General features: G+C 35.6%; 1 protein-coding gene across 16 annotated transcripts in view; it reads right to left on the reverse strand.

Moving 5' to 3' along the window:
• Positions 1 to 21,022, reverse strand: part of BPTF (bromodomain PHD finger transcription factor) — a 158,773-nt gene that overhangs the window by 70,505 nt on the left and 67,246 nt on the right. For 12 of the 16 annotated variants that reach the window (XM_013054515.2, XM_013054516.2, XM_013054518.2 and 9 more), the window contains exons 4-7: positions 19,208 to 19,414; positions 18,480 to 18,668; positions 5,735 to 5,923; positions 701 to 888 (exon numbers count right to left, since the gene is read on the reverse strand). In XM_013054515.2, the coding sequence (XP_012909969.2) occupies positions 701 to 888; positions 5,735 to 5,923; positions 18,480 to 18,668; positions 19,208 to 19,414 (773 nt within the window). The remainder of the gene's footprint in view (positions 1 to 700; positions 889 to 5,734; positions 5,924 to 18,479; positions 18,669 to 19,207; positions 19,415 to 21,022) is intronic. The other 4 variants (XM_013054521.2, XM_045080922.1, XM_013054520.2 and 1 more) reach the window with 3 other exon arrangements.

The following is a 21,022-nucleotide window of genomic DNA, read 5'->3' on the forward strand; positions in this document are numbered from 1 at the left end:
ATGTGAAAAAGAAGCCTCTATCTCTTTAGAACTATATACAATAAAACTAACCATTTAGTAAGAAAGTAAACCACCCAATTACAGCATTTCCCTGCATGAACTGAAATTTGGGTATGCAATTATACTTATTGTATAAAATATGCATTATAAACCTAACCTCTTTTATTTTTAAAGATTTTATTTATTGGGACGCCTGGGTGGCTCAGTTGGTTGGACGACTGCCTTCGGCTCAGGTCATGATCCCGGAGTCCCGGGATCGAGTCCCATATCAGGCTCCCAGCTCCACGGGGAGTCTGCTTCGCTCTCTGACCTTCTCCTCGCTCATGCTCTCTCTCACTGTCTCTCTCTCAAATAAATAAATAAAATCTTTAAAAAAAAAAAAGATTTTATTTATTTATTTGACAGAGATTACAAGCAGGCAGAGAGAGAGGAAGGGAAGCAGGCTCCCTGCTGAGCAGAGAGCCAAATGCAGGCTCATCCCAAGACCCTGGGATGAGCTGAAGGCAGAGGCTTTAACCCACTGAGCCACCCAGGCGCCCGGAAACCTAACCACTTTTAATCTGCTACCTACTACACTCTTGGAAATAGAAAAATACAATTCAAAAGTAGGCCTATAAACTTCCTGCTCCTATTTCTCAGGTCTGATAAATAAAATTATTTCACATTCCAGAGATTTTTGTTTTAAACAGAAAGAACATACCTCTTTGCCCTCCTTAAATAATTTATTTGCTTCATGGGCTGCAGCTGCCACCTGTTGGCTCTTCAGCTGGCTAAGTTTGCTGTCTGGATTCCGTAATCTGGTGATAATTCGAGTTGACCCAGATGCCCCTCTTCCAGCTCCAGAAGACTCACTTATTTCCCCATTAGATTTCTCTGATTTGAAATCACCTGTTATCAGATGAAAAGCCAAAAGTAATTGCTAACAGTAAGTTATTTATAACAACATCTTATCCAAAACGCTTATCTCATTCACATCTAAGATCCAGAAAGTAAACAAGAAGTCCTTAAAGAGCCAAAGCAAATATATTAATTCTTAAAGGTTTTTACTTAAAAGAACTTTACTGTGAATCACTCATTATTTTGCAGAAAATTCAAACATGCCAGGTTATCAAAGCTCATCTCTGAGAAAACATGAAGGGCTGCTACAAATGTATAAGCAACAACATCATAACTCAAAATGCACACTAATAAAACACTGCCTTATATATTCAATATGGATCCTGAACAAAAAGTAAAGGGTTGGGGCGCCTGGGTTGCTCAGTTGGTTGGACGACTGCCTTCGGCTCAGGTCATGATCCTGGAGTCCCAGGATCGAGTCCCACATCAGGCTCCCAGCTCCATGGGAAGTCTGCTTCTCCCTCTGACCTTCTCCTCACTCATGTTCTCTCTCACTGTCTCTCTTTCAAATAAATAAATAAAATCTTTAAAAAAAAAAAAAAAGTAAAGGGTATAATTAATTTTAGAAAGATTTACATTGAACCTGTTTAAATACCTAATGGTTTAAAGCTTATAAACATAAATGCCAAGTGAATTTTCACCTAAGGAACCTAGAATTATCTGTGTATGCAAGTAATTATATATGTGAAATCAACTAAATTAGTTTTTTAATTATAATAAATACCTCTCATTTTCATAACAACTTAATTTTTTAAAGTGACAAACTGCACCAGCGAGGGACAATTGTTGCTTTGCCATGAATCTCACTTTGGCTGAAATCTTCTCTACATTCTTAAAACTGTCATATCACTATCTAATTTCCACTGGCCAGACAGTTGAACAAGATTTCTCTGTTTAATTTAAACCTCTTTAAAATGAAGAATAGTATGTCACTGTCAAACGAAAGGCCAAACATAAAATTTATTATATATTATAAAGATGGTATTTTGAGTAGGGAGAAAAAATTAGACTGAGGAAACTGGCTATTTTGAAAAATATAAAAGACAATTCAGGAAACATTTCTTAATTTTATCTGAACAACACCCTTTCTTTCCTTTGGGAAGATGCTTTTCCTCCACTATAATCATGATTCAATGAGGGCTACAGATCAAGATATCCTACCATATTGGGTGAGCAACGTGATCCAGCTTAGCCAGATAGAGCACATCACTGCCTGGCCACAGGGACTGTCCCAGATCTGGCCAAGCCATTCAGCATCCTACTCTTAATTTTTAAAATCTGGAGATGGAAAGAGGGTCTTGTTTTTTTCTTTTTAAAGTTAAGTTTATTTATTATTTATTTAAGTAATCTCTACACCCAGCATGAGGCTTGAACTCACAACCCCGACACCAAGGGTTGGATGCTCTTCCAACTGAGCCAGCCAGGTGCCCTTCTGGTTTTTGTGTTAGTGAACAAAACGAGTATAAATTAGAGGCTGTCTACTTTTTATCCCACAACATGGGAAAAAACTTTTAATAATACAAGACAATAAGCTCATCATGGGGGCAAGCGGGGGTGAGGGGAGGGTATGGGTGTAAGAGGAAGACCTGTGATAATGTCATTTGGCACCCAGGTCTAATAATGCACCTGAAGCTGTCTGTCACTACCTCGATACTTCCCAATCTAGAATTCCCAAATGAACCAATAAAACTCCCTTTTTTTATTTTAAGGAAGTCTGATAGATTTCCGTCACTTACAACCAAAAAACTAAATAATCCATAGCATTTTAAGATTTCTAACCCCAAAATATAGCACTGACTGAATCAAGATAGGTAAGGGATATCAGGGGTTTTTCCATCCCAACCTGGAAAGCTAGAAACCTTCAATTTGTGACAAAAAAGCAATTAATCAGACTATTGACAATTTTCTCTTGTGTCTCAGACCATGAGTCTACCCATGCTTAAATTTTACGCCGAGATACTGAACTATGGTGGCTACCTCACTGGACCATCCATATGGCCCTACAACAAAGACTTTTGGGACAGCATCTGACCTAAGCTGGACTTTGTAAAAGCAGAAAGGGAAGGCACAGTTTAAAAGCCCTTCAATTTAGAACCAATCATCCAGTACAGTTGGGAGTCAATCCTTTGACACTTGCTAAGGTGTTTTATTTTTAAGTTTATTTATTTATTTAAATAATCTCTACCATCAACGTGGGGCTCGAACTCATGACCCAGAGATCAAGAGTTGCATGCTCTTTTGACTGAGCCACTCAGGCTCCTTGACACTTGCTAAGTTTAGTAAAATAAGGGAAAAACAGAAAATTCATCCTTAGAGGTAAGACCTAAAAGGGCCCGAAAGGGAACAAGGCTTATCTAACACCCCCTGCCCAAAGGCCACATTCCTCCTATTATAAAGGAGTGAATTGCTGCCATGCAGTCTGGAGGCAGAGTACAGAGCTGCTTTACTCCAGCCCCTACAGCTCACTGTTTAAGGATGGCAGGAGGCAGAATTCTGCTTAAGCAGGACTTTATTCACCTGAAGGCTAGGAAACTGGGTCTGCAAAGCAGACCAAGAGAACAAGTAGAGGGGCTTTACCCCCAGAGACCCTAAGCAGAGTTTCTGGGTATTAGGGATTAGGCTGGGCACGCAGGCAATCTATGAAGGAGACCTACAGCCAGATCCCCAGCAACCCGTCCCTGACAACAGACAGCAGGAACTAAGCTGCTAAAGCAGAATGGCCTCCAGAAGGGGGATCTTCCCATATACTTCTCACATTTCACCCACAGCCATCCTCCCAAAAAAACAAGGGCAGCCAGACGTATCAAAAAACACCCTCCACTATCAAGATAACAAGGGTGACAGGCAGTTAAATTCATAATTTGGCTCATAGACTGTGAGATTGAGAGAAGCTATATCCAGACCTAATCAGAAATAATACACAACACACAGAAATTCTAAAGTTATAAATATCAGAGGTAATTTTGGGAAGTTTTTGAAAAAAAAAAAAAAAAAAAAAAAAAAAAAAAAAACTCCAGTTGTAGGTGAGATCTTTGCACTGTGTTAGGCAGAAAAATTTTTGAATTTGGGTAAATATGTTTGTGCTGAGCTACCAAACGGTGTAACTGGGGGGGTGTTTGTCTCCTATCTCCACAGCATTCCTCTCTCTTTGGAAAACCATTCCTACCCACTTCAATCATAAACTTTTGCTGGAGCCATCAATTATAATACCTTGCCTGCCCTGGCCACAGGGGTAGGAACAATATGTCCAAGATAGGCCACTCAAATTCCTTCCTCAAGGACTTTTGATTTGAAGCAGGAGTAGGGGCTTTGCCTTTGGGTCACAGACCTTGGAAAGATAGGAATACAAACCGCTGATGCCATCTTCCCTGCCACTTGGAAAAAGCCTGTCTGTATTAGGAGAGAATGAAGTTAACACACAAACATATGCACATCAAAAGGTGGAGAGAAAGAGAGGAAGACAGAAAAGCTTTGATACCTGGGGGTCCAGTTATGCCTCATGATGATCTGGGCTTCCCAGTTATATGAGCTAGTTAATTCCCCTTTTCACTTAAGCTAGTTTAAGCTGGTTTGGTAACTTGCAACTGAAAACAAGTTCTAATTAAAACAGATCTCCATCTCCTACCATACACAAAATTATACAGCAAATTAAAAACAAAGTTATACAGTATTATGTGAAATTACTGTAAAACATATGTATATGCTTGGGATAGGATCTAAGTAAGACACAAAATCCAGACAAACCCTAAAAAGATTAATAAATTTAACTATATAAAAATATAAAAATTTCTGTATAACAAGGTAACAGGAAGAGTTAAAACAAGCAATGACTGTATAAGTATATACATAAAAGCAAAAGATAACAGCCATAATACATAAAGCATTCCTAAGACTCATCAAGAAAAACTATCAAAACGCAACAGGAAAAAATGAGCAAAAGATATGAATAAGCAATTCAGTGAAAGTTCAACAAACACATAAAGAGAAACTAAACCACATTAGTAAGCAGAGATATGCAAATTTTTAAATGAAATACTTTTCATCATTAGCAAAAAAGAGACTGATGTTGAATTTAGGTGAGAGTATGAAAAAATAGGTATGTAAATTATTGGTATAAATCCTTTTTAATGTAAAACTAAGCAGCAGTCATTGCGATTTTAAAAATGTACCTACCATTTGACCCAGCAATTCCACTTACTGTTCCTACAGTGCCAGAAATACTTGCATAAGAAATACTTGCATAAGTACACAGAGTTATATGCTGAGGATGTTTTTAAAAAAAAAAAGAAAGAAAGAAAAAAAAAAGGCACCACTATAAAACCTGTTAACAGCCTGTATGTACACTAACAGAGAAATGGTAATGAATTAATGTTCATCTATACTGTGGAATACCATGCAGCAGTTTAAAAAAAAAAAAAAGAATGAATTCAATTTATATCATGAGAAGATTCCCTACATACATTACTGAGTGGAAAAAAAGCAAGATGCAGAACAATGCATGCAGAATGATTCCATTTATGTTAAAAAAAAATAGAAAAAAAAAAAACCTTTTGGTAAACATACATACATTAATGTAACCACATGGAGAAAGACAGAAAATGTTACACACCAAATTGTTGACAGTGGTTACCTTTGGGGAGGGGGTACTAAAAAGATTTTCTTCCTGTGCATTTGCATTTTTTAAAATAAAAACAATGACAAGTGCTACTTGTGTTCAAAAAAAAGAAAAAAAAAGGAAAAGAAAATCTAAGTCTTCCCACCCCATCAAACTTTTATTTAAAAAATTAAAAATCAAAAATTTAAAAAGTTCGCTGTAATGGATGAAGTGTATTCTTACCTATCTCTTCTTGAATAGAGACAGGTGTATGAGACTCTCTTTCTCCATTTTCAGGCTCATCAGCTGCCTTAGCAGATTCACTCTGGGAAGAATTTAGTTCACTGCTGCTGTTACTGTTTTCCAGATTAGGCTGGATGGAGGTAGTGGTAGCACTAGTGTTACTGCTGTCACATGTCTTGTTAGGTTCTTCTAGAAAAATAGAATATCTGATTTTTAGATTAGAAATCACATGAAAAATAACTACTTTGTCAGAAGATATTTAACTGTTTGAGGACTGCATTACAGAGCTAGAATTTAAAAAGAAAAGCTGCTGATGTATGAAGAACACAGTGTCTGAGATCTATAAGCAACACCCTGTGAGTTATTTTTGAAGTCTCTCGGTCTACCAACTCAGACTCTTACCATCTTAGTCTCTACACAAGGCAGACAATCTTTCAGAAACCCCAGAGCTGAAGAAGAATAATAAAGTGATATAATTATCCCACAAAACGTAGCAGTGGTTTTGAGACAATCCCTCAAAATCTGAAATTTATACTCTCCCTTAAAAAAGGAGTCAAACAGTATCAGAAATAGCATTCAACTGGATTATTTATCTCTAAGATTTTCTACTTGAATCTGTGCTCCCAAATTAACTAGAAGGTAATGCTGAAGTCATTGTAAATTTTAAGAACAATTTAATAGTTATTTATCATTAAGAAAACTGAGCAATAACTAAGTAATCACTAAGAATACTTAGTGATAGCTAAGTATATCCCTGAAAGTATATAAAAATGAACACGATCATTAACTGAAAGCCTACGCTTGTCCATGGTAGTTCAGAAATTAAGGGCCTCCTTCCTTCTGAATTTCATTTTGTCACTAAGATGTTCTTTAAATCACCTAAGTTAAAAAGTGGTTGGCGGTATATCACAAAGGCTATCCCTAATGTATAATGAGCTCCTATTATTTTTTAAGGAAAAAAAGTCTCAATAACCTGATAGAAAAATAAAAAAATCTGCAAGAAGTCACAAAGAAATGAAAATGGTCTTTAAAGATTTGGGAAAATGCTCATTAATTCAAACTGAAAGAAATGCAAAGTAGAACTATATGGAGCTTCCCAGCTATGTGGTTGGCAAAAATCCAAGACTCACAATACACTCAGGTAAAGAGGCAATTTGTTAATAGGCACTCCCACACAATACAGCAGGAGTGAAAAATGGGGCAAAGTGGATAAAAAGGAACTGACAATATATCCACACATGCACTCCCAAACCTACTAATCCCATGTCCTAAAATCTATCCTAAAATACACTGTTGAAAATACTAAATGTTTTATTTACAGAGCTATTCACCGCAGAATTATTTTTAATGGCAAAAAACCTACACAAAACGTCCATCAATGGGGGCACTCACTGAATAAAAGGTGATATACACAATGAGATATGATGCACCCTAACAAGGACTGGGGAGATCACTAGATCCACACATGAAAGATTAAATGTAACAAGCGCAGAAGCAGTTACAGTATCCTAGCTTCTGTGTAAGAAGGGGACAGAAATATAACTTTATAGGCAGATTTTGATTTTATTAACAAAAATTTTAAAACACCGGAAAAATAAGCAACAGTTAACAAATGAGGCTACCTATGAGGGAAGGCAAGGAAATGATCACCTAGAGGGAAAGGATGGATATGAAAACTCTCTGTATACAGTCACAGTGTGATTTTGGAATCATGTAGATGTTTTTCATTTTTCTAAAAATTAAAATTAGAAATGTAATCCCTAAAAACTGAAACAAATTAACCTATTTGTACATCAAGTTGTTGGCATAACCCACAGAGAAAAAAATTAATTTAAGTGACTTTGGAACACAGTATTGTGACTGTATGTCCTTACTAGAAATATGGCATAAGGATGAATAAAGAACGATAAAAATCATTTCAAATGCTATTCAGTAGTCTTACTGTCAGCATAATATTGGTATTACAAAATTACTATAATATATAAGATTATTTCTTATTAATGTACACCAAGACCTTAAGATATATATTAATGATATATTATTATTAACATCTGTATCAGGACAAAGCAAATGTGTAATTAAGTTACTCCTCTGCTAGGGACTAAAGTTTTCAGTGTCAGGGAAGAGATACAAGTTTAAAACCAAGGGGGGAAAAAAGAGAACAAGAAAAAACAGAACACCCAAATATACAATCCTCAATCTGAATCTGAAATGCCAATATGAACAGATGATCTTTTTCTTTTCAAAAATATGTATTTCCTAATACCACCTATCAAAAAAGCCTAAAGGCAAAGACAGCCTGAGGGCAGTAAATACCTCAGCCCAGATTGTGGTCTCTAAATATCGTTCCCTACTAAAAAAGAACCAGGACTTCTTGGAGGAATGACTGATTCTCCGTCTGGGGTAGGAAATATGTAAGATATGCCTCATACATCTTACTTTGTCAAAAAGCAGGGAAGCTATCTAACAGGGTCAAGGAAATAGGACTCAAAAGCCAACATGAAGGGGCTTGTGCTGGTCAATATAAGCAAAATGAATAACTACCACAGACTGAAACAAATTGAATACATAAAGACCCATGAGTTCAAACGGATATTTAAAATGAGAAAGCCACGCTCCTGTACAGAAGTCCCTAACTCATGAATCAACACTGAAAGTAACTGGACACCAACTACTGATTCTGAAAAATATTTCAGCATTTATTCCTGCTCTAACTAGATTTCAAGTATTCAAACAGTCTCAGCTAACAAGGGAAAATTCTTCACAGAATTCCAGTTAAACAAATTCAGAAAAAAGAATTAAAAACCACCACATTATACTCTCCAAATAAGTAACTGATCCTGAAATGATCATCAATGAATGAGAGGTTAACAGAAAACTTTACAATGTCACTACCTGACCTCACTGATCAACTTCAGCATTTATAAAGGCAGACCATAAAAAGACATCACGAGCCTATTGATGCTTTATAATATGAAGTACCCAGCACAAAGTTATGGAATATTCTTGCCAAAAATAGTTAAAAATGATTTTAATCAAGATTTCAGAATAAACTGAAGAACACTAAGAGGAAGGGAAAAGACAAATCCCAAATGTAGGATATCCCATAGCAAGATACACTATGATTCTCAACAAGTCAACAGTGTACAGAGGGAAAATATCGGAGAAGGTGAGAATACCCTAGACAAAGAGACTCAAGAGATATAAAATCAACTGTCATGTCATATGGGAATCTTATCTGGAGTTACTACAAATACAACAAATGTAAAAAAAAAAATTTTTTAAAGAGAGCAAATTTTAAATAACAGAACAGTAGATGATATTAAGGAATTGCTATTAATTTTATTAAAATGACAATGTAATTATGTAAGAAAATGTTCATATTTTTCATATTGTTTAGAGATGTATGTAAGATTGATATAACCTGATGTCTGGGATTTGCTTTAAAATACTGCAGTAGGAAAAGAATCCAAAATCATATTAACGAGAAAGGGAAAACAAAAACAAAAACCCGTGGTATAGTTGCATAGAGGAATATTACAATGCAATTAGCAACATACAATATTATATTATTACTATAATATAAAGTGAGAAACTGAAGTTTCAAAAAGTCACATGTAACACAATACACTGAAAAATAAATATTTAACACTATACACGCGTAATAAAGTTTAAAACTAAAAAGAGAAATACGTAGTTTTTAGAAAATTATGTAAATCAACTCAATGAAGCAAAAGCAAGTGAATTTTATATCACTTTGACCTCCAATATCAACAGTCTTGATTCTACTGTGTTTCCCTTATAAAAACAAAAGAAGATGTTAGTGAACACAGGATTCAGAGTGACAACTACTTCAGGTAGGGGAGAAGGAGGCAGGGGATGAACTTGGGGAGGTGATTAAAGATGCAGGTTAGTATCAAAGCAGGACTTACTTAGCTTTTTGTCTGGGTGACAAGTTCCTAGGTGTTTAGTTTCATTATTAAGTAATTTAAGACCTGAATGAATAAATTAAGGGATACTATGCAATGACCAATGATGAGTACTATTAACTAAGGACTGTGATTTACCTGACAATGTACACCTAGAATCAAAGAAGAAAATATTTTTTGAGCCAAAAAAAGAAAAACGAGTTAAAAAAAAATGGGTGAAGCAAACAAGACAAATCTTGATAATTCTTTTTTATGTATTAGATATACAGTAATGTGGGTGTGGTCACTATACTATTCTCTTAACTTTTATGTATGTTTGAAAATGTCTCTAGTATAAAAATTTTTTATGAAGGATTTCAAAATGCCAAATTTAACATCTGACAGCTATAAACCAGTAATAAAATCAACTCAGAAAAATCTGAACAAAAGAAGTCTCTCACAAATAATATCAAATTCTTCTCTAACCATTCTTTTCACAGATGTAAGATCTGTATTTGTGAAGTGTAGTAGTCCTAATGTATAATGGTCGGTCTAAATATCATCTTCTCAATATATATAATATACATAAATATATATATATAAAGATAATATATACAAAATAATATATGAAGATATCCCCTCATGACCTCAGAGTGTACTGTCCCACAGAATAAGAAAAATTCTAGACCGGCCCACCAAAACTTTTTTAGCATATAATATACTCCAAGTATGGTAAACTAAGAAAATTCTGGGATAGGAACTTAAAGAGATTATGACTATACACATCTTAAAATACTTTAGAGAAAGTGTTTTCTGCTATTGGGGAGATAATGGTACTTCATTCAATCCCTTACCAGGTATTCTCATCTAAAAAAGCCAATAACCCACTGAAAGCAAATCGAATTCAGATTGTATCCATTTAAACTCTAAAGGCAATAATAAACTAAAGACTACCAGAAATTCATAAAACATAGCTTTTTTTGTTACTTCAACCAAAGTTAATCTGTCTTAAGTGGAAAACAGCGTTTCCTCCACTTCGGTTTAGAATACTGATTTTGGCTGTTGGTTTTTGCTTTTTTCCTAAAGTAGGCTCCACGCCCAGTGTGGAGCACAAGGCACAGCTCGAACTCATGAACTTGAGATAAAAACCTGAGCTGAGATCCAAAGTCAAATGCTTAACCTACAGAACCACCCAGACACCCCAGCTGTTGTTGTTGTTTTAAATAATTGTTCTAGGGGAGCCTGGCTGGCTCAGTCAGAAGACCATGTGACTCCTGTTCTTGTGGCCATGGGATTGAGCCCCACATTGGGTATAGAAATTACTATAAATAAATAAACAAAACAAACAAACAAAAAAGCTACCTTTAAATAACTGTTCTACAACTCTTCACTTCTTTACTTCATTTGGCTATAGATTAAGGAAATCTGAAGCAGTTGCTTCAAAATACCACCAAGAAGGTATCACCTACCAAGAGGTACATTTTAAAGTCTGAATTTCTAGCCATATGGCAAATATTATGGGTTTTGGCATTTACAATACTATTTTCATTAGACATGACAAACACTGTCAATGAATCAATTATAGGGTAAGTTTTATGGTTATCCCTCAAACCAGAATTACATGTAGATCTTGATCTTCAACTTCTAAACAGTAACACCAAAACCTAAAAAACAAAATTCTAAGCAAAAAAACTACAAAGAAAAAAGTAATTTTTCTATCTGGTTAAAAGGGGAATTTTTTTAAAGGAAAAAATTGAGGTAAAATAGCTAATCTAGAAACTAAAACCAAACCTACTAAAAAGGATAAGAAAGAAAAGATTATTTAACTGCAAAAGCTCAAAAGCTTACGGATCAACTCAGTGAGGCTAATACACTGGTTTAGCATCTATTACCAACAGTCTCCTATCAAATGAATTTCCCTTTTTAAAAAAAAAAAGGATTTTATTCATTCATTTGAAAGAGTGAGTGAGCACAAGCTGGAGGGGCAGAGGGAGAAAGAGGAGCAGGCTCCCCACAGAGCAGAGCGCCCAATGCAGGCCTTGATCCCAGCACCCCGGGATCACGATCTGGGCTGAAGGCAGATGCTTAACTGACTGAGCCACCCAGGCACGCCCACCGAATTTCCCTTGTAGTAAAATTCAAAACTAAAGCAAAGTGCCTATCTTTCAAGATGTCATTATCCCCAAAAGTTAATAGTTTAAATCAGTATGTTCCTTTAGTTTAACTTTATAGCAGTTAGAGTTTCAGAATGTCCATGGAAACATTTTCAAAACAATTATATGGAAATGAAGCTAGTTTCATCTACTGCTGATATATTCTTTAATCCCAGGCATTAAATCTGCAGGCATCAACTTAAAACAAATGCTGTCTGCATTGTCTGAATACAAACTCTCAAGAGTGGATTTGACTTTAAGATGCTAGCAAGTCATGTATCCTTTTCTCCACTTTTAAATTTGAAACTTGACATTCTGGTACAAAAAGGTTCCAATCTAAAATCCAGGACAAAAGTATAATTCTGAAACTAAGCCTCTTGTTAATTACAAAGAAGTAATACTAAAGAGCATACTTGCTACATGGGGATGTTTTTGGCAACATAACCATTTTCATGAACTGAAGTGAAATGTCTGGAACACAGATGCAAGGAAAAAAAATCTAATAGGTATGTTAAAAGATTAGTATTTTTAAGTGATGGCTACTAACCTTCCCCAAAATACGGCCCAACTTTTCAGTTTAATCAATCTTTGCCACATAAAAATCTTTCTGATCACTGATCATACCCAAAATGAAATCACATCTGCATGTTTTTTCTCATGTTCTCACTCCCACAGATTTTTTGACCATGAATTTATAATTCTTCCCTTACATAATATCATTTATTGTATCACAAAATGACAGTGCTCTCTAATAAGACTTTATGTCAAAATATAGCTTGAAATAATATACATTTACTTCTTTTCTTCTGAAGATTTCTTTAAATTTTTAAACAATCTCTACACCCAACACAGGGCTTGAACCCACAACCCCAAGATCAAGAGAAACACTTTTCACTAGGCCAGCCAGGCTCCCCAATATATATTTACTTCTGAAAAAATCTGAAAGTAGATGTACTTTTTTTTAAGATTTAATTATTTGACGAGTGCATGGGTGGGGGGAGGGGTAGAAAGAGAAGGTAAAGTTGATTCCCCACTGAGGAGGGAGCCGAACCAGGGGCTCGATCCCAGGACTCCAAGATCACAACCCGAGCTGAAGATAGACACTAAACCAACGAGCCACCCAGGTGCCCTGAAAGTAGATGTATTTCTAAAAAGATTCTGGATATATTTCTAAGGAAATTCTAGGGGTGCCTGGGTGGCTCAGTCAGTAAAGCATCTACTTTCAGCTCAGGTTATGATCCCAGGGTCCTGGGATGGAATTAAAAGCAAGCTGTTGTAGCTTAGAAATTTTACTAAAGATAAAGGACATTTTATCTTTGAATCTCTGAACCACACCTAGGTGGTTCAGTCAGTTGAGTGTCCAACTCCTGATTTCCCCTCAGTTCACAATCTTAGGGTTGTGAGATGGAACCCTACGTCAGACTCCACACTCAGCAGGGAGACTGCTTGAGATTCTATTCCTCTTCCTTTGCCCCTCCCCTCACTTGCACGTGTGTTCTCTCTCTAAAATCAATAAATAAATCTTACAAAAAAATAAAGATAAATGATATTTTGCAATAATAAAGTTAATTCAACAAGAAATATAAAGACTATGTGCACCTAATTAGTCTCAAAGTATATAATGCAAAAACTGAAAAAAAAAATTAAGAGAAAAAGGCAACTCCACAGTAAACTAATTTTAAAGTATCTTACAGAAAAAGAAGAAAGAGAAAAAAAATAGCAAGGATAGAGATTTGAACAACAGAATTCAAAACCTTGATCTGACTGCCCAATATTGTACCCAACAACTAAAAATACATATTGATAATTAAGACATTTATCAATATTAACCACATACTGAACCATAAAACCTCAACAATTACTCTGACTGCAGTAGGTTAAGCTAAAAATCAATAGCAAAAAAAAAAAGATAACCAGAATGGGTTAAAAAGAAAACGATCTCATAATCAGAAAACATTTTAAACTGAATGACAAAGACAATATATCAGTTTGCAGGATGCAGCTATGGCAGTACATAAAGGGAAAATCACAACCTTGACAGACTAGAAAAAATAAATAAAAACTAAAAATTATCAAAGCATCCATCTTAAGGAGGCAGAGGAGAAATAATATTGCATCTAAATGTAAGTATCAACTAGGATACTCTTTTGGAGGAGCTCTATTTTTTTTTAATACAACCAAAACAATGATAAAAATTAAAAATTTTAGGGGTACCTGGGTGGCTCAGTCATTAAGTGTCTACCACTGGCTCAAGTCATGATCTCAGGGTCCTGGGACTGAGCCCCACATCGGGCTCTCTACTCAGCAAGAAGCCTGCTTTCCCCGCTCTCTCTGCCTACTTGTGATCTCTGTCTGTCAAGTAAATAAGTAAAATCTTTAAAAAAAAAAAAAATAGGGATGACTTGGTGGCTCAGTCGTTAAACATCTGCCTTTGGCTCAGGTCATGATCCCAGGGTGCTGGGATCAAGTTCCACATCAGGCTCCTTGCTCAGCGGGGAGCCTGCTTTTTCCTCTGCCTGCTGTTCTCCCTGCTTGTGCTCATTCTCTTGTTCCCTCTCTCTCTCTCTGACAAATAAATAAATAAATTAAAAAATCAATGTAAGGGGATTCCTGGGTGGCTCAGTGGGTTAAGGCCTCTGATCCCAGAGTTCTGGGATCGAGCCCCACGTCGGGCTCTCGCTCAGTGGGGAGCCTGCTTCCTCCTCTCTCTCTGCCTAATTGTGATCTCTCTCTGTAAAAGAAATAAATAAAATCTTAAAATAAAAAATCAATGTAAGTACTTCTGCTTCCAGAAGGAGCAGAGGGACTGGAATTAACCCTCTGTCATGAAAACAATCACAAATGAAAAAGAGAAAACAAAAGAGAAAACAAAAGAACTGACAGGTAGTTTACAAAAAAAGGTAGCCGAATGGCCTGGGTATACATATATTTAACAAATATGTGCATATATACACAACACACACACACACACACACACACACACAAGCTCAACATTCTCAGTCACAAGTTCAAACCAGATATCCCTAAAATGCCATCAGAATGACTAAAATAAAGGAGAAAAAACCGAATGACACTAATGATACCAAGTGTTAGAAAGGATGCAGAGGAGCGAGCACTCTCACAGACCACTGATGAAGTGTGAACCTATAACCACTCTAGAAAGCTACCCATTTCTATTAAGATGAGCATGTACAACCTGAATGACCCGGGAAATTCACAGCTAAGACTTATACCTCCAGAAAGGCACATATAGGAGCATAAAAAACATGTAAAAGAATATTCACTGTAGCATTATTCACAATGATCCCCAAATGGGAAACCATTCAAATGCCTATCAACACAGAAAATGAGTAATTATAATTAATTAGTAATTGGTCACTATATATGTCTGTAATAGAATATCATACTGCAATAAAACAGAATGTCCTACTATTACAAGTAATATCTGGATGGCTCTCATATATTGTTGAGGTAAAAAAAAAACTGGACATCAAAAAGTACATACTGTTTGATACCATTTATGATCTTTTTTAAAGGCAATCCTAACTGACTTGTAGAAGTCAAGACAGTAAATGCTTTTGTGGGGATGGGCATAGTGGTGACTAGGGGGGACATGATGTGGTTATAGAGGTATGCTTTAGGAAACTGTTTACTTAACACCTACGTACTTTACCATGTTATATTTTAATGAAAAAGTTTACCAAAACACATTTTTCCATAAAAAACAACCTTCCAATCTGACAGTCTTCTATTGGTAAGCCTGAGTCATTAAATCAGGCATCTGAATACATTCTGGAGGTTGGGGAAAGAAAGCCAATGAGATGCTTTCTATCACAGTTATTGTTTCTCATCTACCCAGAATAACCCCCCTCTCCAGTTCTTGTAATACTACATCTCATCTACTGCCCACAGAGAGTGGTCCAGGGATACCACAAAGCACCCAGCACACTGCCAGGCACCTGGCACTCAATAAATACTTGTTGAATAAATGAGTGCATGGAGAAAGAGACAGAAACAGAAGGAAGCAGAGAGTCTTCTATGTAACTACGTTACGGTCTTCCATGAGGATCAGGACTCTACCATTAGGCCCATCTACTGCCCACTAGAAAGGAGAATCCTCAAGGGCCTTGACTTTGTTTTGGTCACTGATACATTCCCACTAGTGTTGTAAATTTTAAAGTGAGGGATTTACTAAAATGTATGTCTACTTTAAATGTACCAAAACTCCTCTTTAAAAACTGGTGTGGTGTGTTTCACATTGTTTTGGAAACAAGTATGAGACTACCAGGTTTTTAGGTTTGGTTTAATTTTCTACTCTAGTCAAGGAGAGAGCTGTGATTTACCCAATGGTCAGGTTTTCAATTTATAGCCTCTTCAGCTCTCTGGCACTCTGATCCTGCTAATGAACCCAATCAACTCCAATTACAGCAACTGACAATTGCTATTTGCTCCCACTTCTTGTTCAGGATCTCATCTAAATCGATTTTTTGTGACCTATACGTGAAAAACCAACTGAATTTTTTAAGTTTAAATACGAAACTTAAATAATATTACTGAACCTTAAATGTGTAATTCAACTCACCCACTTTGTTATTTTTTACTCACTAGGCCTTCTCCCTCTTTCAAAGCTTTGACTGTATACAGCAATAACAACATATCCAGCATTCACTGAGCATTCAACACATCAGGTACTACCCTAACTCTTGCAGATACAGTATTTCATCTGGCATCCCTTAAAGTATACCAAGATAAGAGTTTCTCCCTTAAACCATTCTGGCAGCAAAAGAACAAATGTCTGAGAGTTATTAATAAACTGGTAATAAATAATGTAAAAGCAAATGTCTGCTAAAATCTGTGCACAGCTGTTATTCTACTGTGTTTGGTTTAAGAACCAAACAACTAACCAGTATATAAACCTACTAGTAAGAATAAGGTTCACAATAACTATCAATCTAAAAGCATAAAGAATATTTTAGTAAGTATTTACTAAGGATGTAATCATAATTCCAATAAAAATGAAATTCTCTTCACAATTTTGGGGACCTAGTACTCTGCTTCCAAATTCTGTCTCATAAAGATATTAAGTCGTAATACTGTAATATTTTAATTGGACAGGACTTAGAGTCTAACCACAGAATTATAGATCTCTGATTCTCCAGTCCATTCAATAAAGGACTTGTGCTGAAATCATCTCTGACAGGTCAGGTAGGTATTAACATCACTTATTCCTTCATGAAATGAAATGATCTCTGATAGGTATTTACTAAATGAATCTCATAAAAGGGAATTTATTACTTCTATTTTCTAAACAGCTCTAATTTAAAGTGGTTAATATTTACTCATAATATTCCTATTATTTCTACTTATTTGACTTAATAGCCTACATCTCAAAGAGAAGTCTAATCCCCCAGACAACTTCTCAGTGGACAATTACATTATTTTCAATCTAGCTTGCTCTTGATACCAAGTCTATTCTTTTCTAGGCTCAAAATTTTGTTTTATTTCACCAGTTAGCACAGTTTTCAGACTTTTCTTCATCTTAATCAACAATCTCTCATTAGGATAAAATATGGTGACCTTATTATTCTGATTCTTTTGGACCCTACACATACATCTCTGCATGTAATCTAATGTTACATTTGTTACTAATTTAATGTTACTGGTGTTTTCAGCAACAGTTCACTGTTTATAAGTACTCAGTTGAAAGCAGTCACACAAGAACTGTTAATCATCAAAATCCTTCAAATTACAAAACAGGGACATTGAGGCCTTGCGAGATTAAATATGACATTAACTTAATGGCAGAAGTGGATCTAGAATCAAGCCTTCCAACTGTTAACTAATGCTGTCATTCTTCCCAACACATCAGAATCCTACCCCCAAGAGCAATGACAGTACCACAAGTTGGAAAATACATGATATTCTTATAATATATAGAAAAAATCATTAAGGACTTCCAGCAAGGTATTAGCTATGATTCTTAATTTGTGGTGGGATTACCAGTGTTTATTTTGTTTTGCTCACCAAAATTTTCTAGTTTGCTTTTTAAAAAATACATATAGCTCTTATAATAAAAATTATTTTTCATTAAAAAAAGGTCCAAGGAAAGGCATAATGACATTCTTTGCGTGTGATATAACTTACTTCAAGTATAATTTTAATTTTAAAAAGCTTAAAATATGGACTATTGATTAACTTAACATTTTCAATGTCAAAATTTATCTTGCAAAAAATGTTTTGTGACAATGGTTTTCTATTATAACATTATGGTTGAAATGTTTAAAAAACTACACAAGCACATGCAAACATAAATTAATTTGTTAGTACATACAGAATTGGAATGGTCAAATCATTCAACACGGAGCCATTAGTATGTAAGTACTTAAAACCAAAATATCTGCCACTATGATCTGATGATAAAATATACAAATAAGTCTATTAGTCAAAACCAGCTAAATGAACTTAAAAAAGCATGAAGATTATGATGAGTTTCAAGCACTAACTGCAAGAACACGTGTCAAACTCCAAATGTTAGGTGACAATTTAGCAATCAGGGATGGCACTTAATGTAAGCAAGCAGCATGAATGAACACATACTTTAAAATTTCAGGTGACATTCAGCTTTTACTACAAAAGGGAACGATTCCCCCCATTACAGAGGCATTGATACACTGCCCTCTGTACCTGGCACATCCTGGGGGAGCTCAGATGCCACCTTCTTCTCTGCCATGTTGCTGCTATCATGGGTTTCTGAGAGACACCCCACGGGACTCCTCCCTTCAGAGGGACTAGTCTCTTCTGAAGAAGCATTTGTTGTGTTGTCGCCAAGATTTGCTGACACAGAGTTACCTTTATCCCCAACTTCTGTTGGCTCTACAGTAAAATGCACAACAAAACTTTAAAGATATCCTTTAAAATTGCTTTAGGACAAATGGCCACATTCAATCAACTACTAAAAATGAATGATCACCAAGAAAACGTGCTTTTATTTGATGGCCATTTTGAAGCAATTAGATTCTGGGATACTTCTGCAGTAAGTAATCCAAAGAATATTTACGAATATTTAAAATATTAAGAATGTTTAATTAATATAAAAATGAACATATCACATACAAAAGTGCATATTCTGCTATAAAAATAGGGATTTTTCACCAACAAATCTCATAAGAAAATGGCACCTTATTAGGAAGTATAAACAGAGATATATATTATAACCAATCCACCAATATGTAAAACTCATTACAATGATTATACATGTTACAAGGGGAAATGATATCCTACTTTCTTTAGAAATAGAAATTTAAATAACTATTCATAATAAAAAGAGATTCATTTTCATTTTGAAAGTAAAACTGAAGGTTTCATATATAACACTGATTAAATATCACTTTCTAGCCAAGTAATTTTTTTACCCTCAGATTTTCCTTGCTCAGGATCATCATCCGCTGTTTTGTCGTCACTGTCTTTTTCAAGGGACTGGTCTTCAAACTCCTCTCTACTTTTCTCAACATCTTTGGAGCTATTATTCTCAGTCTCGTTCTTGTCCTTTTCTACTTCTTCTGGGCTTTTAACAATATCAATATCTCCTTTTTTGGCTCTTATGGATTCCAAAATTTCTTCTGTAATAAAAAAACAAAAAGTTTTGCTTCCATATATACCAAATATAAAAGTACTACAGATGCCACTTAAGAGTTTGAATATAAGTCATTAAAATTAAACATGTTAAGACATTAGAACTATGAAATAAGGATAAAGATTACCAATACGATTTCAATGCTTATAGAACCCAACCAATTTGGTTATCTTCATTTCTACAAAATACATGGTAATTACAACTACTTTCTTTTTTCAAAAAAAGAAAATCAGTCTAACCTTTGAAGTTGACACGATAGAGATTACTGTCATTTCTTCTACCGTATGAGGGAAACTGTAAGCTGCACAGACCCACAGTCTAGGCAGTGTGGTACAGTGGTCAAAACCAAGGTACCCATGACCCAGTGCACATCTGACTTGAACTAGCTGTTTAGACTTACAGTCGCCAAGCTATCTAACCTTCAGGCGCTACTGCAAAATGAAAAAACAAAGTCCCATTTGGAAAATACATTTCTCTCTGAAGCCCCGTAACTGTTCTGAAAGTCAATAAATCCCTAAGGGCTCTAATCCTCTTTTAATTTGGGTAGAATGATATTATAGCATGATGTAGACCACAAGTATATTGGCAAAGACTCTCTTTGGATTATGATCCAACACTATCATTTTCTATTTTGGTCCTCAAGTTTATTCCAGCTTTGGCCCCTGGGAGCTGAAAGTGAGGCTTGTGTTCTCTGAACACACTTCAGTCGTTCCGGTGTTCATTCGTTCATTCATGAAGCGCTCCCTTACTTTCTAGTATGACAAGACGTTCCAAGCTCACCTTGTATTTTCCCTGCCCCAACCCTAGAATCCATGATCTCTGTAAGGACTCTTGGTTCTTTTTTTATTGGAGAATGATATTCTGAAGATATGATCTGGGCTCAGGTGTAATTGTTACTATTACAGTGTCACTATTTCCATACTCAGCCAACAGCTAGGAAATGTTATGTATATGCATACTAAACAATGTATGTCATACATCTATATTTTTTCTCTATCTTTGTGCGGTGGTTTGTGTGGTCCATTCAAGCACTGCCCTGTTGCTTCTCTGTAACTTCTAACAAGAGAAACCTTGTTCTCATTATCTATATCTATTTATTTGGTCAACTCTAGTATACACAGTAATTTTAGAACTGCTAAATGTACCCCCATGAGAAATAAAATTACCAACTAGAGTACAGTGTTTGTGAACAAGAAACATTTTTAATGCCATGTAACATGGTGTTTTTTTTTTTTTAATTTTTGAATTTCCTTGTTTACATTTCCTTTGTTTAAATCTTCTGTACCTGCATTTTCATCCAGGCTTCTTAAATTGTAGGTATCTAGGGTGCCTGGGTGGCCCAGTGGGTTAAGCCGCTGCCTTCGGCTCAGGTCATGATCTCAGGGTCCTGGGATCGAGTCCCACATCAGGCTCTCTGCTCAGCAGGGAGTCTGCTTCCTCCTCTCTCTCTCTCTGCCTGCCTCTCTGCCTACTTGTGATCTCTCTCTGTCAAATAAATAAATAAAATCTTTAAAAAAAAAATTGTAGGTATCTAGAATGCTTCCTAGGATTAAAAAAAAACCTAAAAAGTCATCACTGGAAAACACTGATCTTT

Source organism: Mustela putorius, unplaced genomic scaffold, assembly GCF_011764305.1.
Source record: "Mustela putorius furo isolate JIRA1106 unplaced genomic scaffold, ASM1176430v1.1 tig00000487_pilon_pilon_pilon, whole genome shotgun sequence".
Lineage (NCBI taxonomy): Eukaryota > Metazoa > Chordata > Mammalia > Carnivora > Mustelidae > Mustela > Mustela putorius.